At 42.1% G+C, this 18,752-nt stretch overlaps 2 protein-coding genes across 2 annotated transcripts in view; both read left to right on the top strand.

The window, feature by feature from the left end:
- Positions 1-11,406, top strand: part of LOC309493638 (sialoadhesin-like) — a 190,702-nt gene extending 179,296 nt beyond the window's left edge. The window contains exons 16-19 of the mRNA XM_082162792.1: positions 10,568-10,613; positions 10,764-10,844; positions 10,993-11,056; positions 11,182-11,406. Of these exons, the coding sequence (XP_082018918.1) occupies positions 10,568-10,613; positions 10,764-10,844; positions 10,993-11,056; positions 11,182-11,186 (196 nt within the window). The 3' untranslated portion in view covers positions 11,187-11,406. The remainder of the gene's footprint in view (positions 1-10,567; positions 10,614-10,763; positions 10,845-10,992; positions 11,057-11,181) is intronic.
- LOC309493681 (piggyBac transposable element-derived protein 4-like) lies at positions 2,423-9,630 on the top strand. The gene is made up of 3 exons (XM_082162877.1): positions 2,423-6,111; positions 7,296-8,726; positions 8,833-9,630. The coding sequence occupies exons 1-3, from the start codon at positions 5,957-5,959 to the stop codon at positions 9,266-9,268; spliced, it is 2,022 nt and encodes a 673-aa protein (XP_082019003.1). The 5' UTR covers positions 2,423-5,956; the 3' UTR covers positions 9,269-9,630.
- Positions 11,407-18,752: the final 7,346 nt, after the last annotated feature.

Here is an 18,752-nt window from a genome sequence, read left to right as displayed (position 1 = left end):
AATCAGAAAGAATTAAATTATTAAAGCGCCATGTCTTCCGAATTGGCAATTTGGGAAAAGCTAATTTTAAAACCACTGGACTGTGATCCGAGATTACAATAGATTCATATTTACAGTCAGTTAGAGAAGTTAAAAGTTTATCATCTATTATAAAGTAGTCGATTCGTGAATATGAACGATGCACTGGGGAAAAAAAAGAGAACTGTTTAATATTTGGATATAAAAAACGCCAGGGATCTGAGAATTTGTATGTCTCTAAAAAAGTATTAATAAACATGGCCGATTTGGTTAATTTGTAGGGTGTTTTTGAAGACCGATCCATAGTGGGGTGGAGTACACAGTTAAAGTCTCCTCCTAGTATTAATTTATGTGTGGTCAAATTGGGGAGATTGGTTAAGATAGATTTTATAAACGATACATTGTCCCAATTGGGTGCATAAATATTCGCTAATATCAGGGGAACATTATATAATGTACCAGTTATTATAACATATCTTCCCCCTTTATCAGTTTGAACATTACTCACGTAGAATGGGGTGTTCTTATTAATAACAATCGCGGTCCCCCGGGATTTTGACTGGAAATCAGAGTGATAAATTTGTCCCACCCAGGATTTTTTAAGTTTATAGTGATCAGCTGATAATAAGTGAGTTTCTTGGAGAAATGCTATATTTGCCTCCAGCCTCTTTAAATGGGTAAGGATCTTATTGCGCTTTATAAAATGGTTAACCCCTTTTACATTCCAACTTACAAAGTTCACTGTTAGTGATCTGCTATACCCCAGGTTTTACAGTATTGTTTAATAGGCAAAAAACTGATGTATCAACCCCTTTCTGAAATTTACTTATCAGTTGAACACAATAGCACATGTATACATGAACGAATTTGAATGACCAACAAACACCTTGACCCAAACCCACCCACCCCGCAGCCTCCCAACTGAGAAGCAAGCAAACATCCCACATGTAATTAACCTTCAACGTTCCCAAACGCATTGGACTTCTTCTAAACGCTCAACGTCCAAAATATCCTTTAACGCAATTGTTTTTTTATCTTGTTGAAAAGAGATACAAAAGACATTCTAGTCTTTAACCAGACGACCCCACTGTCGAGGTAAAAAAAAAAAAAAAAAAAAAAAAAAAAAATTATGCAATGACAGCGAGTATAATGTGCTTTATACTCATATATACACCCCAAAGGGTGTCCCAGTGAACAAGCATTGCTAACGTTTATTTCCCGAATAAACACCAAACATGCTGGAGGCAGACATCACCGGATGATCCAGAAAAACTATTCAGAAACGCGTGTGTCCCTTTTTGGTTTGATGTGTAGTTCAAAGTAATCCTCCGCCTCGGATGGTGATTTGAAAGAAAGTCTAGTGTTTTCAAAAGTGAATCGTAAATCTGCCGGATGGTGAATGCCGTAGGAAATCCCAGCCTGCTTAAGCTTTTGTTTCACGGAGTTAAAGGCGGCTCTTTTACGACTCAGTTCGGCACTCATATCTGGGAAGATCTGGATACGCGCGCCGCGAAATGTAAGCTCACCGCGCTTCCTGGAGGCCTGTAGAATCTTGGCCTTGTCGGAGAAGTAGTGCAGACGAACGATCATTGCTCTGGGTCTGCCGCCGGGGCTGGGCTTCGGAGCGAGGGCACGATGAGCGCGATCTAACACCACTGACTGAAGACCAGGCAAATCCTCACCCAGAACCTCCGAGAAGAAACCAGACATGAAGTCAGTAGGCCGGCCATTCTCCACGTCTTCAGGTATGCCAATTATCCGCAGGTTTTGGCGACGGCTCCTATTCTCGAGATCTTGTTGTTGCTCTTGTAACTTCTGTATTTGATCTTTCAAATTTGAAACTGTGGTTTCCATTGTTTCTAGCGAGTCATGGTGTGAATTGAGCGTCGTTTCTATATTCTCTATGGAATCAGACATAATGGTTTGCTTAGTCTGAATGGAATGAACTTGGCCCGTTACCTCCAGTTGAAGAGCATCCATTTTGGTTTTGACCTCCGATCGAAAGGATTCGACAATCAGTCCAATCTCTGAACGAAAGCTAGCCATCTCTGTTTTGATAGTATCTGCCATCTGACTGCGGGAGGATATCAGTTCAGTTTTAACCAACTGAAGAAGTGTATTGTCCTCTGGCGTCAAAGATTGCTCCGCGCGGCTGTGACTTGTGTTGTTGCTAGCGGCGGCCTCCATGTTAGCTTGCTTTAAGTTGGGACTGTCGAGCCGTGTCTGTCTTGTCGTCGATTTTTTCACGTTTTTGCTTGTCATTTTGGAATAACTCGGTTGACCGTAGATGCAGGTTGTTTTTAGAAACAAAGTTATCCCTTTCCAAAGTATATTTAAACTTATCTTAGTGCAAATAAAATGAGATTATGTGAGAGCGCAAACGAAAAGCGACTACCACCTCATCTTGCCGCCGGAAGTCTCCCCTTCACGAACTTCCTTAATCATTCCAGCAACCATTTCCTTTATTTCTCCTTTTAACTGCAAAAAGACCTCCTGTTTAATCTCCTCTACCAATTTCGTTGTATCGGGGGCTGGTTTTAACTGTACTGTTGCAGCTACTGCTTGCCTTACCTCCCCAAACTCCTCTGCTCGTAGGATTGCTTCTTGTTTGACTTCTACAAAAGAACTATCAGGAGCTGCCCTGACCATACCCCGAAGTTCCCTACGCAATCCTGCATCACAGAGTCCCAAAATAAATTGGTCACGTAAAACATTACCCATAATGGTGCCATCACCCCTATTCTCCAACCGATTACTCAATTCTTGAAGTGCCAAGGCAAACTGCCTAACATTCTCGTCTGTCCTTTGTTTACGAGTAAAAAATTGGGCACGAAGGGTTGCAAGGGGGACAATATCTCCATAAATGCTTTTCAAAAATGACAATATCTGATCAGCTGTCGTACGCTGTGCTGTTGGCAAGGCTAACACTTCCCTCTTTGCTTCCCCATCAAGATTACCTATTATAGCAGAAACCTTTTGCACCTCAGAAAAAGGGTATATATTAAACATTGATGTCTGCATATTATACCAATCCTGAAAATTATTCCCCTGTACCATTTGATCTCCATTAAATTTTTGACACCAAGGTGTCCCCATCATCATTGGAAACATAAACATATTTGCATTTGTTGCTTGATTCTGAGCCATATCAGGTGAACCATCTACTCTCTGCTGCCCCTCACTAGATGTAGAAGGCAACTGTACTGATGGTTGTGCAGTTGACATTTTCCTGGTTATTGCCCACAGTCCAGACTGCCAAAACTACGCCAAGTTGTAACCACCCCACCGTAGTAGAGTGATCTACAGGTTCTCTACTGGACCAATGATTTTCTGTGGCTCAATAACCAAGGAAAACACTCAAATACACAAGTTCTTAAATATAAATATAACAATTTTATTTTTGAACAAGCATAGTATTAAAACCCAGGGGGGGGACAGCAGGTTGATGCAATAACAGGTACCATTCTAATCATGTATTTGTAATTAATGATAACATTTAATCAATAAGCTTAAAGATAAATAAAGCATCAATCAAACAGGACAATATATTCGGCACAAGGGTACCAAGGTTGTTAAATACATGCATTAAATCAATTCATGTGATCACCTATAACACGCATAATTTCATTGCACTGCAAACCTCATACAAAGTCATATAAATCACTTAAATACCACACCAATAAATACACACCAAATATCAGGACACACCATCAATACCACTCACGCTAAATACATAGCCGTCGTCAATAGCTATACAGTATAAGAGTCATATGGGAGGTAACCTGCTCTCCTACCCCCTTACTCACACGCGCTCACTTTGCACACAAATAGCGCCGGGGGACCGGTAATCACACACATAAATTAAAGCCTCCCCGGCGAACATAGCAATACCAAGACACACATCAATAACATTAAAAATGAAAGTGTACTGCTGGCTTCCTTACCCACCACCGGACGTGGGTTCACGCATTCAAAGAAATCGATGGCGGCCGCCAAACTTTCAGGGAAAAACCCCCCAACAAAATATCCCTCCCAGTCGCACGCGTCTATCTCCAACCCACGTCCCGGCACGGCAGCCTCGGCAAAGAACTCAGCAGCACGCACAAAAAGCCCTCCCAAACAACAAATACATCATACCTTTATGGCTTTGATCCCTGATTGCTAATGCAACACAGGTGTTTCTCTTCCCCGGCACATCATGAGGAAAACACTGTGGACGCTAGTAGCGTTGCCACTCCCCTTATTTGGGATGAGCAGCTTACACTAGTCATCTAAAAACATAATGGAACACTTACCGCAGCCGCAGGTGATCCACTTTGTCCTGTCTTTACTATCGATGAGATCGCCGTATCCTTCAGCACACGTTTCATGGTCCATGTGGCAAATTCCATTTTTTCAAAATAGTCGTCCTCAGTGAAATGTTCTGAGCAAACACGATAGTCCTTGATGATGTCTACAGGTATATTTGGATCTATATCCAGAGAAAATAGCTATTGATTCATCAGGTCAGCGTTTTTGGTTGGAATTCTATGAAACATCATGGTATTACCTGGTCTCCCCTGTTTATTGTCGCAGCTCTTTACAATACAGCGAACACCCATGATTGTAAACTTTGCATTTACTATCTAGTAATTGCTGACTCTATTACTCCAACTCTGAGCGAACTCTCTGCTCCTCACCATGGCGCTTCTTGGGTGCTGCGCTAATCACTCCGCCCAAGTAGCAGTGCTTCGCCTTCTTAGAAAATAGTTCCCAGTATTTACACGTTTAAAAAATGGCTGTGTCTCATATGACCTTGTTATTTGTACACACTGTGACTATACAAGTCACAACATGTAAATAGGAAAATGTTGGCGTTATTTTGTCACTTATTGGGATTAGTATGCTAGCTGTAGCCATTTACTTCCAGTCTTTGTGCTAAGCTAGGCTAGCGGTGGGTGCGTCAAACAGACTTACAGGCACGAAGATGAAAAAGGTATGTATGGACTTATCTAACTCTGGGGGATACGGTGAATAAGCTAAAGTCCCAAAAAGTCGAAGTGTTCCTTTAACCTGTTAAGGTTCGCTGTGCCGTACACGGCACACCCCACCTCGGAAGTGACGCTGCATAAACTTCATTGTAACTTTGAAGCATTAAATCTTCAAAATATACGGTCATACAGCACATCGTTTGAAAGCGTAGACTCTCAGGATTCCATTAAGCCCACACACAAAGCATAATATGATTTATAACAGTCATAAAACTGTAATCTAGTTGTTAGTCACCTGAACTGGGCGGCGCCAATTCAGTTTGTTTACTTACCGTCAAAATTCTTCCCTCTTTCCACTTCGGTGAAATTGTCCAAAACAAATTGTTTTCATAAATCCACAAGAGTCCAAGGAAATGGAATATCCAAGCCTTTCAATCCAAAACTAATTGTTCGCCTCACAATCTTGACATTTCTGACCGAATTACGATATAAAAACTGTAAACAGTAGTTCACTACCGGACATTCTTTCGACTCTCACTTCTCATTCGAGACTTATAATACTACATTTGGGTGTCATGTTTGTTGAGCAAAGTCTTACGTATCAAACAAGCCCTCTCATGAGCCAATAGGTTCCCGTAGGGCAGAGATAGACAGCTAAGGAGCAAATGATGGCTCTGCATTCAATTTGGACCACCCTCCTTTTGATTGACAGTTGTTCCTGCCAGTAGCAATTTCATGGTCCGGGACCGTCATAACTCTTTAGCGAATAAGGATACGATTTCAACAATATATGACATGTGCCATCAGGTAAGGGTGTGTGCCTTTTAGAGGCGTGCGCAAAACCTTTTTTTTTTTTTGCGTAAAGCGTGCGCACTCACTCAAACTATTTTTCGAGTGGGCGTTATTGCATAGAGCGACTTTGGTGAGGTTTTTGGACAACTTTTACATAGTTTTGGAAATATTTCGTAATGTTCGGAAAGAAGTGGTTTACAAAGGAGGAGGTAGCTGCTATTTTGGCCGAAAGATCCGACGACGATATTGCGTCCTCTTCGGAAAGCGAAGTATCTGTGGACTCTGAAGCTGAGGAGGATTTTCTAAATGGAAGAGATCCTGATCTAGAAGTGTGAGTACATATATTATGTTATGTAATTATTATTTTATGTGTGTATATATGTGCGTGTGTGTGTGCGTGCGTGTGTGTGTGTGTGCGTGCGTGTGTGTGTGTGTGTGTGTGTGTGTGTGTGTGTGCGTGCGTGCGTAGTAAATATTGTAGATGTGATTTGAATAAATTGCATTTTGAGTTCTCTGACTGTGGTCAATACAGAAACTTTGTATTTTGGGAAGGGTGCTGTGTAAATAAAAACACCTGCCTGGTATTGTAGTGGGCTTATTCTGGGTGTTATGGGATGTTATTGTGCGTGTGTGTGTGTGTGTGTGTGTGCGTGTGTGTGTGTGTGTGTGTGTGCGTGTGTGTGTGTGTAGGGGAAAATTGTAGATGTGATTTGAATAAATTGCATTTTGAGTTCTCTGACTGTGGTCAATACAGAAACTTTGTATTTTGGGAAGGGTGCTGTGTAAATAAAAACACCTGCCTGGTATTGCAGTGGGATTATTCTGGGTGTTATGGGATGTTATTGTGTGTGCGTGTGTGTGTGTGCGTGTGTGTGCGTGTGTGTGTGTGTAGGGGAAAATTGTAGATGTGATTTGAATAAATTGCATTTTGAGTTCTCTGACTGTGGTCAATACAGAAACTTTGTATTTTGGGAAGGGTGCTGTGTAAATAAAAACACCTGCCTGGTATTGTAGTGGGCTTATTCTGGGTGTTATGGGATGTTATTGTGTGTGTGCGTGTGTGTGTGTGTGCGCGTGTGTGTGTGTGTAGGGGAAAATTGTAGATGTGATTTGAATAAATTGCATTTTGAGTTCTCTGACTGTGGTCAATACAGAAACTTTGTATTTTGGGAAGGGTGCTGTGTAAATAAAAACACCTGCCTGGTATTGCAGTGGGATTATTCTGGGTGTTATGGGATGTTAGTGTGTGTGCGTGTGTGTGCGTGTGTGTGTGTGTGTGTGTGTGTGTGTGTGTGTGTGTGTGTGTAGGGGAAAATTGTAGATGTGATTTGAATAAATTGCATTTTGAGTTCTCTGACTGTGGTCAATACAGAAACTTTGTATTTTGGGAAGGGTGCTGTGTAAATAAAAACACCTGCCTGGTATTGCAGTGGGATTATTCTGAGTGTTAGGGGATGTTATTGTGTGTGTGTATGAGGTGTGAGATAAGCTAATCATTGCATTTCTGTGTTTCAGAGAGCCAGAGTCATCTGACTCAGATTGGCAGCCAGAGGCAAAGAGGCCCACGAGGACCCCAATGACTGTTGAGGAGGAGGAAGAAGAAGAGGATGAGCTGGAACCCCAATCCTCTACCTCCACACAGCCTGCAAGACAGGGGAGGGGGAGAGCCAGGGGGAGAGCCGGAGGGAGAGCCAGGGGGAGAGCCGGAGGGAGAGCCGGAGGGAGAGCAGGAGGGAGAGCAGGAGGGAGAGCAGGAGGGAGAGCAGGAGGGAGAGCAGGAGGGAGAGCAGGAGGGAGAGCAGGAGGGAGAGCAGGAGGGAGAGCAGGAGGGAGAAGCACTCCAGAGCAGAGTTCTGGACCTGAAGGTGCATGGCAAGGCACTGATGTGGAGGACATCACTCCTGAACAGCCATCCTTCCACCCAGCACGCACACCTGGTGGCCAGCTCATGGGTGGTGTACAATACACCATTCTACAATTATTTAATTTGTTTATGACCAATGATATACTCCAAGTCATTGTGAAAAATTCCAACAAGTTTGGAGAAACTGACCACCCAAACACCTTTCAGAGGATCACCTTGCCAGAGATGATGTCGTACTTGGCGATGATTATCTACATGGGACTAGTCGAGACACCGAACATCACTGACTACTGGAGAAGGTCTGAGCTATACGCCTTTTCTTTTCCATCGAGTGTGATGTCAGGGCGGAGGTTCAAAGCCATCTCACGCGCCATCCACCTCAGTGACCCTGATGACGATGCTGCCAACAACTTAAAAAGAGGCACCGCTGGGTACGACAGGCTTTGTAAAATTAAGCCAATGTACCATGAGGTTAGGCAGGTGTGCATGGCGCTTTACCAACCCCACCAGTGTGTTGCAGTTGACGAGAGGATGGTCGCATCCAAAGCCCGCAGCGGACTCCGCCAATACATGAAGAACAAGCCTGTGAAGTGGGGTTATAAGCTGTTTGTGCTGGCGGATTCCACCAATGGTTACACCTGGGACTTCTTCATCTACGAAGGCAAGGGATCACAAATTGTCAAGGGGCTCAGTTATGACTCCGTAATGCGGCTCATGAATACGCAGTTGCTTGGTACCGGGTACAAGTTATTTGTGGATAACTTTTACACTAGCCCAGATCTCTTTCGTGACCTGCTGGCAAAGAAGATCTGGGCCTGCGGTACCATTCGCGGACAGCGTATTGGGTTCCCCAAAGACAGGCCAGGCGGGCTTGAGAGGCGGGCTCCCCGGGGCACCATTCGCTGGATCCGCGAGGGGCCCTTGGTGTTTGTTCAGTGGAGGGACACCAGAGATGTGCTAATGTGTTCCACAATCCATGCAGCACATGGAGAGGATACAGTCCAGAGAAGGATCAAGGGGGCAGATGGGCAGTGGTCTGTACTGGATGTCTCCATTCCACCAGCCATCAAGGATTACAACAGGTATGTACAGTGTTTTCATAGTTTCGACTCTTTGAATTGAATTTTGATATCATGTCAATGCATCAATATCAGTGTAATGTAATGGCTATGTTCCTTTTCTACTCAGGAACATGGGTGGTGTGGACCTGTCCGATGCCCTGATTGGCTACTACTCCATCCTGCACAAGACCAAGAAGTGGTACCGGTCTTTCCTGTTCCACTTCATCGACATCGCCATTGTCAATGCCTTTATCCTGTACAAGGAGATGGCCATTGCAAGGCAGGAGAAGGTGATGTCACACAAGGCCTTTCGTGAGACCCTGGTGATGGAACTGAAAGCGGTTGGGTCTACCACCACAGCCCCTCCACAGCCACCCCCTCCTGCTCCCCAAGGTGCCTTACACAAACCTGTACATTTTTCACAGGATGGCACCGTAGGTCGGAGGAGGTGTGTCCACTGCCACCAGAGGACCACAGTGAAATGCTCCTCCTGTGATGTGTGCCTGTGCTTCACAATAACCAGGGACTGTTACAACACATGGCACACCCTGAACAATTTTTAATTTGATATATTATGTAAATAGTTTTTTATCATTCGTGTGTGTGTGTGTGTGTGTGTGTGTGTGTGTGTGTGTGTGTGTGTGTTTGTATTTTGCACAGTTCAGTTTTGTCATTTTCTCAGGCTCTTTGGTCATGTAAATAGTTTTTTATCATTCGTGTGTGTGTGTGTGTGTGTGTGTGTGTGTGTGTGTGTGTGTGTGTGTGTGTGTGTGTGTGTTTGTATTTTGCACAGTTCAGTTTTGTAATTTTCTCAGGCTCTTCGGTCATGTAAATAGTTTTTTATCATTCGTGTGTGTGTATTTGTATTTTGCATAGTTTAGTTATTCAATTTTCTAATATTTCTATATAAAAAACTTTGACAGTGCACTTTGTTTGCCCTTTTTTATCAAAATCTCTCAGGCGGAATGGAAGAAAATATGGGTTTTGTGTGGTTATGCTAATGTAATGTTGTGCCTAAGTGACTGACATCAAATCCAAATACATAACAAAATACATCAGAGTGTTAGCTTTTATCAGATACCAAGATTATGTTTCTAGGCAAAGGGGTTCAAAAGTTATAAGCCTTTGAAACTCAGCATGCTGTCTTGGTAACCAAAGTTCCTTTTGGAGTCTCCAAATGGCACAAAACAAAAACGCACAGACATATCTGTAGAAAAAGATTCATATAAAATCCATTTTTTAGTCTTTTGACTTCAAACTTTTTTCTGTAGTAAGCTAAGACATGTGGCTATGACCTTGAGTTTTCTTTATCTCATTAGATGTGTTTACAGCAGTGTATTTTAGTCAGTTTACAGATGAATGACTTTGACGGAAATAAAAACCCTCCATTCTAGCCTCTGTAACTCTGTGTCAGTAAGGTCTAGAATCACCCTGACACTTGTATCAGCAACCAGAGATTGTTTCCTTTCCAATGATACCAGGCACACCCCTGAGTGTCAAAGTATATGGGAGCTGTACCACTTTTAATTTGGGTATGTCGTTTAGATAAAAAACATGAAATTTCAGCCGTTCCATAAGAGGTTAATGTAGGTTCGTCTCTGGTCGTGATGAACGTGAACTTAAGGCAAAATTTCCCATTCTTTCTTTCCACACTGACAGCTACTCAGTTAGTTATTGAATGAGGAAATCTGAAGCTCATTACTCTGGAAATCCTGAAGATAGACCAGATTTCATCACATTCAAAGTGGCAGTGCCACGTCCTATAGAGAAATACCATTAGTTAAAATCATAACTGTGTATTAAACATCAAATAACTTCTGAATCTGATTGGTTGTAATTGTGTCAAATCACTGTCTTTAAAGGGGAACCAGGTGTTTGAAAAAGAGAAATGACACACAGGAATCACAGGTGAGAAAAATTATCAGAAGTTTACTGATCTGGGAAATGAATTGGTATCTAAATGATTTAAAGTCTGAATGTAGCAGAAACTTATTCTAGTGAGTTGTTTATAGACATTATTTATTTTCTCTTTATTCTGTTTTTTCTTTAATGGCAAAGATGAATCATTCCAGACCTGATCATGACAGACACAACGCTTATGATGTTGAATTGAGTGATCCTGTGTATGAGAATGTAACGGTAAGTGTTTCCTACAGAAGACTAAACTCTCTTCACCTTTAGCCAAAAGGAATTAAACGCTCAATGTCTGTGAAAATATCTATATTGACTAAGTATATGGAAATTTAAATAGCACACTCCTGTTTTTACTTTGTCTTCATTCATAAAGGCTGCTCAACTTGATGATTGTAAACCCGAACTGGACTCGTCTCTGTATGAAAATCTTCGAGCAAGTAAGAATACCCACTAGATAGAGACAAAACCCAATCTATTAGCCTTTCCTCATGACAAATGTTGTTTATGCTTTTATTTAAATATTTCAGTATTAAAGTTTTCACTTTCTTTCTTTCTTATTCAGCCTAACAAGAAGAGGCTGTAGTGTTTTGGACACAGTAAATATTACAGCCTTTATGCATCTCTTTGTGGGAGGAGCCCTGAATGATTGACAGGATTGCCATGACGACGTGTGACTGATGTAATCAGGCGATCATTTTAAAGATGGATGTGCAATAATGAAAGTAAATGGTTAATGAATTATGTAAAAGTGTGTAATTTTTTAATAAATAAAGTGTTTTTACTTGTTGCTTTTTTATCATGTATGAATCTTACTTCATTGAGATTATTAATGTTTTTAACCATGAGTAGCCATATTGTTCATGTTTCCAATAAAAGGCAGAAAAAAAAAAGTCTCTAGTTGTAATATTCCACACTTTTCTGTCATTCAATAAATCAGAATAACAGCATAACAAATATTAAAGACCATTACACTTAGAGATTGCTAGAGAGAGAAAAATAGATCAAACTAGATAAGATTATTAATATAAGGATTACTGCAGAAAATTACAGTGATTAAAGTTCGGAACAACAATATAAAAAAATCCTTAAAATATAGTAACTTACGTTTCAAGTTGAAGTTAGTTCATATTCCTTCTACGACGTCGAAAACGTCTCAGGTTACGACTATAACCCTAGTTCCCTGAGAAGCCTCGACTATGCACTTGCTGACTGTCTGTTTAAGCAGGAAAACCTTTCTTAGGTGATCCAAAACAGACAAACAGCTGATCCGATTTTCTCCACAAGGCAGCTCTGTGGACATAGGCACTGGACAGAGGAGGTTCAGCTTTTCCTGGTCCTGATTTATGAAGGGAGGACAGAAGGCTTGCAACACGATAGGCCGTGGCACGTTGGTCGTCACTTTAGGGACACGGTCCGGTTTAGGATAGATAAATGCCTTGACCATCCCAGGTACAAACTCAAGGCAGGTGGGAGAAACCAAAAGGGCCTGAAGGCCTCCAACTCTTTTTAGAGAAAAAAATTGCCAGAAGGAAGATAGTCTTGTAAGTCAGAAACTTTAATGAAACCGTATCAAGGGGCTAAAAGAGAGCCACAGACAAGCCCTCTAAGACTATAGCCAGGTCCCAGGCAGGAACCCTAGTTTGAGTTGCAGGCCTCAGTGTACCATGAAGGAAACCAGTTATCTAAGGGTCCCCAGGGGCGTGGTGCAGATATGTCCGCCACGTATACTTTTAGGGTGAAGGGAGATAGCCCTGCTGAAAAGCGATCTTGCAGAAACTCAAGTACTGAACTGGGCAGTTAACTGGATCCCAATGTCGCCCACTATATCAAGAAGTGAAGACCTTCCACTTCAGGGCGTATAGTTTCCTAGTGGAAGGAGCTTTTGGATTGAGGTATGGTCTCTTCAACCTCAGTTGAGAGACCAGCATCTATGAGTTGAGCCCCCTCAGAGGCCAAACCCACAGGTTCCACATTCTGGACGGATCCCTCCTGACCGGAATCTCCAAGGGAGAGCCTTTGAGGAGAGACACTAGGTCGGAGAAACAAATTCGGCTCGGCCAGCGTAGTGTAAAGTAAGTGCATAGTGTTTATGTAAGAGGTCTGGGAGGAAGTGCTCCAGTGCCATGAAGACCACCATGATTCCATTATGCTACTGCAATACCTTTCAGTGTTTTACAAGCTAGGATAGTTGGTCTGCATATGCAAATTAAAGTAAAGTTATTCAAGCTATTATTTTCTCTGTTTCTTAAGAACAGGTTACTTGTCATTACTATCTATATGCAACTGATTAAATATAGATATTCCCAAGTTTGAAAACATGGACTGATATAAAGTTTCTCTCAGTTTAATGTTTATGCCTTAGTCTAATGTTGTCTGTTAAAACTCTTCCTCTGCTCGATCTGCACTAGGTGATGTGTCATAAGCTCATATTAAAATATAATGTGTTAATCACGTGTCATTCAGTGTGTGAAAACGCCTATACTGGTTTCAGCCTGATCATTTGTAGTGCTGTCACTGGTCCCTGGTGTTGGTGAAACGGGTAAGAACATGATTTTATAATTGTTCAGTCAAATATCTTAAGTGTGGGGGGTTTATGGGAGATTGGTTGGGGCTAGTTGACACACGGATGTCTCAGTAACTATATGGTTTAAAATCAAAAGTCCAATAGCACAATGTTTTCTCTAGCAGTGTTTTGTATGTTGGTGAAAAATACCTTAAAACTTTAATCTTTTAACAACAGATAACTGTATAATACAGGCTGACTATAATGAAAGCTGCTGTCAATCAAAAGGGGACGAGGAAAGGCTTTAGACAGTTCCGTACTTAAGCAGTGCAAAAATGATGGTTGCTGTCATTTTCTTGCATAAATAAAGTATTTCCCCAGACAGCAACATAGTATCAGCCCAGATCCGGCCCAAATCTGGTTCATGTGGATTTCACACGGTCCAGGGGTCTCATTTATAAAACTGTGCGTAGGAACCTTACTAAAAGTGTACGTGCGCCCGAAAGGCAAAAATGGCGTACGCAAAAAAATATTCAGACTTATAAAACCGTTCGTACGCCAGAACCTGCGCAGAATTCACTTTATAAATCCCAGTCAGCGGAAGATTGTGCGCACATGCGTCTCCACCCCGAAATAACCATATATGGAGCTTACAACGCCTAGTTTTACTATGCAGATCCTCATCTGCATATCATTTGCTTATTATTATTCATCCACGTGATAACGTTTAACGGTACAAGACACATTACATTAATAAAAATCAAGTAGTTGCCTATCCTTGCCTTGTTTTTGAATACATAAATCAAATAGTGTAAAATACATTTCAGAGAAAGTTTTCTCAATCTTTTCCACTGGCCGAATTGTATTTTTAATTGATTTATGTTTTTTATGGAAACAGATAGGCCTTGGGCATTATTTGTACGAAACTATTTTCTCAGACAATATGGTATTATCATGATAATATGGTATTATCATGATTTTTTTTTTTTTTTTTTTTTTTTTTTTTTTTTTTTCTTTCTTTGTTTCTGCTTGAGGTAACTTTATTCTAAACACCCATAATTTAAAGAATGGTTGTCCTGGCATAAAAGTTGGACCAGTCACATAATCTTTGACAGGTGGGTGGGGTGGTATTGGTGGTGGGATGGACCCCTATTTATAAGCTATTGCTTCTTGGGAGTTCATTTTTTCACAATAGAACACAATTGTTTTTCCGGAACAGCTGTTGGTCAAGCTACCTTGAACTATGGTGGGTACTAGTTGTAGCTGCAGTTGAAATGTAATGTGTTTTGTACTGTAAATTTTACACTCCTTCGAAAATGTAGCTGTGTAACTGAGTAACTATTTCAATTGCTTGACACCATTGGCAAGATATGGACTGAAATGGTAGTGATGTCATCCGACCCGGGGTGCAGTTAAAGATTCCTTTTGTCCATTCTCTTGTGTTTTTTCGAAGTTGGCTATAAGCTCTTGTAGATCATCTTGTACAACAGTATCCAGCTTGAGTTGGCATGTGCAATCATAATTGTTTGTAACTTAAGTTATTTGTATTGTGATGAATGATATATTATCATATTTTGTGTGGGCAAAGTATGTAGTCCTGGCAGCAGGGAAAGTAATATATTTTGTAACTTGTTACTCTGTGATTGCTACCCCCAAAAACTGTTCTGATGTAGTAACAAATGCAATGTGTAAAATTGTGGAAATAAACTAAACTAAACTAAATAAACTAAACTAATAAGCAATTATCTCTGTGGTTAAAACATTAAAACACAGCACGCCACAGGAAGTGTTCAAAAACATTGCATCCACAACAATATTTCTATTGATTGAATTTGAATATAAAAAATGTTGTAACTTCTCAGTAATGATTTCATGTTTAAGTGTTTAACTCCATTAATTTGAATGGCATATTTAATCTAAATGTTTATATCAGAAGTAAAACATAGTTTAAATCATTATTTTATTTATTTAAACTGTTATTTGCGTCAGTTTCACTAAACGGCCCAACGCGCTCGCTGGCGTGGACATTTAAGAAGGGATGGATATTTGCTTCAAGTGACAGGCTTGGTGAGTGAAATTATATTTGTATTATCTTTCTGTATGTTTAATTTTCTTTAGATTTTCTGTCTAAAAGTGACCAAAAAGACACTTTACTCCAGCTCACCATCGGTGTCGCCAAACTGCTCCATCTCCAAAACGTTCGTACGCATGGGTCAGAGTTTGCGTGCAGGTGCGCACATTTTCCCGTCAAGTTTGTTTTTATAAATCACAACTTATGCGTCGGAAGTGGCGTACGCACATTTTCAGCCCCGTTTTGTGCGTACACCACGTTTATAAATGAGGCCCCAGATGTGGGCCGGGTCTGGGCCGACACTACGTTGCTGTCTGGGTCATTGATTTCTGTTTGACTTTAAGCTAAGAACTAGAGCGTATTTCTCTTTTAGTTCTCTGTTCAATCTCAAAATAGATGGTGCTCAATTTTCATAAGAAAAGGAAGATGAGGTCACTGATGCTACATTAGGAAACCCACACACTTGTACATGTGCAAGCGCAGCTATAGTCAAGATACAGGGGGTTTATGTTGAGCTAGTGTCTTAATCTGTAGGTCCAAGAATAGTATGACACTTTAGCAAAGTTTGTTGATAAGGAAGGAAGAGGACAGGGTCAGCTGACGGAGGCTAGTGCTATTATTAGTTTAAAATAAAACAAAAACAAACACATTCTCTGAGCTTACATACATTTCTCAGTAGATCAAAACTGGAACAGACACAGAGCACGAGTCCTCAGCCCACTCTCTCTCAGAATCGTCTCAGGTTACGACTGTAACCCTAGTTCCCTGAGAAGGGAACGAGACGATGCGTCAATGACTCTTTGGGAACGCTCCTGCGTGATTGCGTCTGAAGCACCTATGTCAACTAGTCCAATGGCGAGAGTGGGCATCACGGGCGGGTGACGTGACGACCAGGAAAGGATAAAGGAGGTATGGGAGGAATGTCTCAACGCATTGAAGACTGCCATCATCTCCAGGCAATTTATGTGCCAAAAAGATGATGACTCCTCCACAGACCCTAGGATGAGCGGCCTCCCATTACCGCTCCCCAGCCGGTGAGGGAAGCATCTGTCGAGATAGCAACTCGATGGCAAAGAGCTCCCAACACCGGAACCTGGGAAAGGAACCAGTATTTCCTTTATATAACCAAGGCGCGGCGACACCGCCGCGTGATCTTGATCGTACGAAGTGGGTTTCCCCTCGGGGAGAACCCTCTGGTTCTGAGCCACCACTGCAAGAGTCTCATGTACAGTAGGCCAAAGGGTATCACGATGGACCTGCTGCCATGAGGCCCAACAGTTTCTCGAACTGTTTCACAGTGCGTGACTGGCCTAGCTTCAACTCTTTTGTGGCTGTGAGGATAACAGCTACACGAACGGGCGAAGTGTGGCTCGCATCGTGACTGAATCCCATACCACACCAAGGAAAGTGGTTCTCTGTAGTGGAGAAAGCACACTCTTCTTTGGCATTGAGTCTCACCCCAATTTCTTCATCTGAGCGAGGATGACATCTCGATGCAGAACCGCTAACTGCTCTGATTCCACCAGAATCAGTCAGTCATCGATGTAGTTCAGAATGCGTAGCCCTGCAGCCTGGCGGGGCCAGAGCTGCATCTACGCACTTCGTGAACGTGCAGGGTGATAGAGTTAGACCGAATGGAAGCACCCAATAATGATATTCTTTGCCCCCAAAAGAAAACCTCAGGAACTTCCTTTGTTGAGGGAGGATGGAAGTAAGCGCCTTTTAAATCTATCGTGACAATCCAGTCCTCGGATCTGATATGAGTCACGATCTGTTTGAGTTTGAGCATCTTGAAAGTTTCATGACTGCACGATACAACAGACGGAGATCTAAAATGGGAATGCAACCCCCCATCCTTTTTCGGAACAATAAAGTAGCGGCTGTAAAACCCTGATTCTCTGTCGGGCGAGTACACCTGCTCTATAGCTCCCTTCGCTAATAGAGACTCTCCTTCTTGCTCCATTACCAGAGCCTGCTCGGGATGTACTAATGCCAGTAGCACCCCGTTGTAACGAGGTGGAGGAGAACAAAACTGGATTCTGTAACCTCTCTCTATTATCTGCAGGACCCATGGAGATATATTCGGCAGATTTTTCCACTAAGGGTCGAAAATCTACTAAGGGTACCAGTCTCTCGAGACTGGCCTCTGGTGTTATTGTAACAGCCACTTCGGTGACCTGAAGCATCCTGGCAGGAAACAACCGAACTGACTCTTTTTGAACCCCCCTCAGAGGGTGCGAGTTTGACACAGTGTCGTGGTGACACTGAGCCATGTGCTCATTGGAGACTGCTGCGCCCTGAGGCACCAAGGGTGGCGGGGTTGGCAGAACGGCCTCCTGGCAACATAAATTGCAACTACTGACTAGATTCATGAGAGGACGGCTAATGCGTTAAAATGTCAAAAATACAGTAATTTCGTAAACTTACCAGCGAGCGTTCTTCGGAAACACTGAAAATGAATGGGGTTCAGTGCAGGAACTATCAGTGTTTGGAACTATCAGTGTTTGGAACTATCGGCTGCTCCACGACACGCGTTACTTTCACATTCCAAAGTTCCCATGGCAGTCTATGAGAATGTCGTAACTCAGTTTTTCAACGGCTCTGGATGAAAACAGTTCCAACAGAGGCAACTCGTGAGTGACTAACCGAAACACAGACTGAAAGCCGGACTGGAATAGTATAAATGGGTGGAGCGGAGCGACAGATATTCCCCTCCCCGCTCAAAGCGTCATGTAATCCACCGCTCGAGCTCCACTGAGGGTTTTCAATCTCCCGCACGGAGCGATACTCTAGCCAGCCAGAGGAAACACGGGCGAAATCACTTTAAAATACGCGCTTCCTACAGATATGAGTTGATTATTAGCTTATTTGTGCATGGCATTTGCGGGAGGAGGAAGAGGAGCACAGCTAATGTATGTAGGAGTATGAACAGTGGCGAAAATAGTTATACTGTGTTGTTATCGGCAACGGTCGTCATTCATAAATATTTGACTGCTGAATATTACATTTTCTAATGTTGTCTTTTACAACTCTTCTTCTGCTCGATCTGCACTAGTTGAGCTGTCATGAGCTCATATTAAAATATAAAGTGTTAATTCACGCCAATACTGGTTTCATCCTGATCATTTGTAGTGCTGTCACTGGTCACTGGTGTTGGTGAAACGGGTAAGAGCATGATTTTATAACTGTTCTGTTAAATATCTTAAGTGTGGGGGATTTATGGGAGATTGGTTGGGGCTAGTTGTCACAGGGCTGTGTCTCATTAACTATATGAAATAAAAAGTCTAATAGCACAATGTTTTCTCAAGCAATGTTTTGTATGTTCACCTTAAAACTTGTGATAAAAATCAATTTGAATCTTTTAACAACAAGTAACTGTATAATACAGGCTGACTATTTAATGAAAGCTGCTATCAATCAAAAGGGGACGGGAAAGGCGTTAGACAGTCCCGTACTCGAGCAGTGCAAAAATGATGGTTGCTGCTAAAAAAAACGAGGGTAAATATCGGGATACCCAGATAGCAACATTGTTTCGGCCCAGATCCGGCCCACATCTGGC

Source organism: Leuciscus leuciscus (genome assembly GCF_965113295.1).
Source record: "Leuciscus leuciscus genome assembly, chromosome: 3".
Taxonomy (NCBI): Eukaryota; Metazoa; Chordata; class Actinopteri; order Cypriniformes; family Leuciscidae; genus Leuciscus; species Leuciscus leuciscus.
This window is presented reverse-complemented; position numbering and strand designations above follow the sequence as displayed.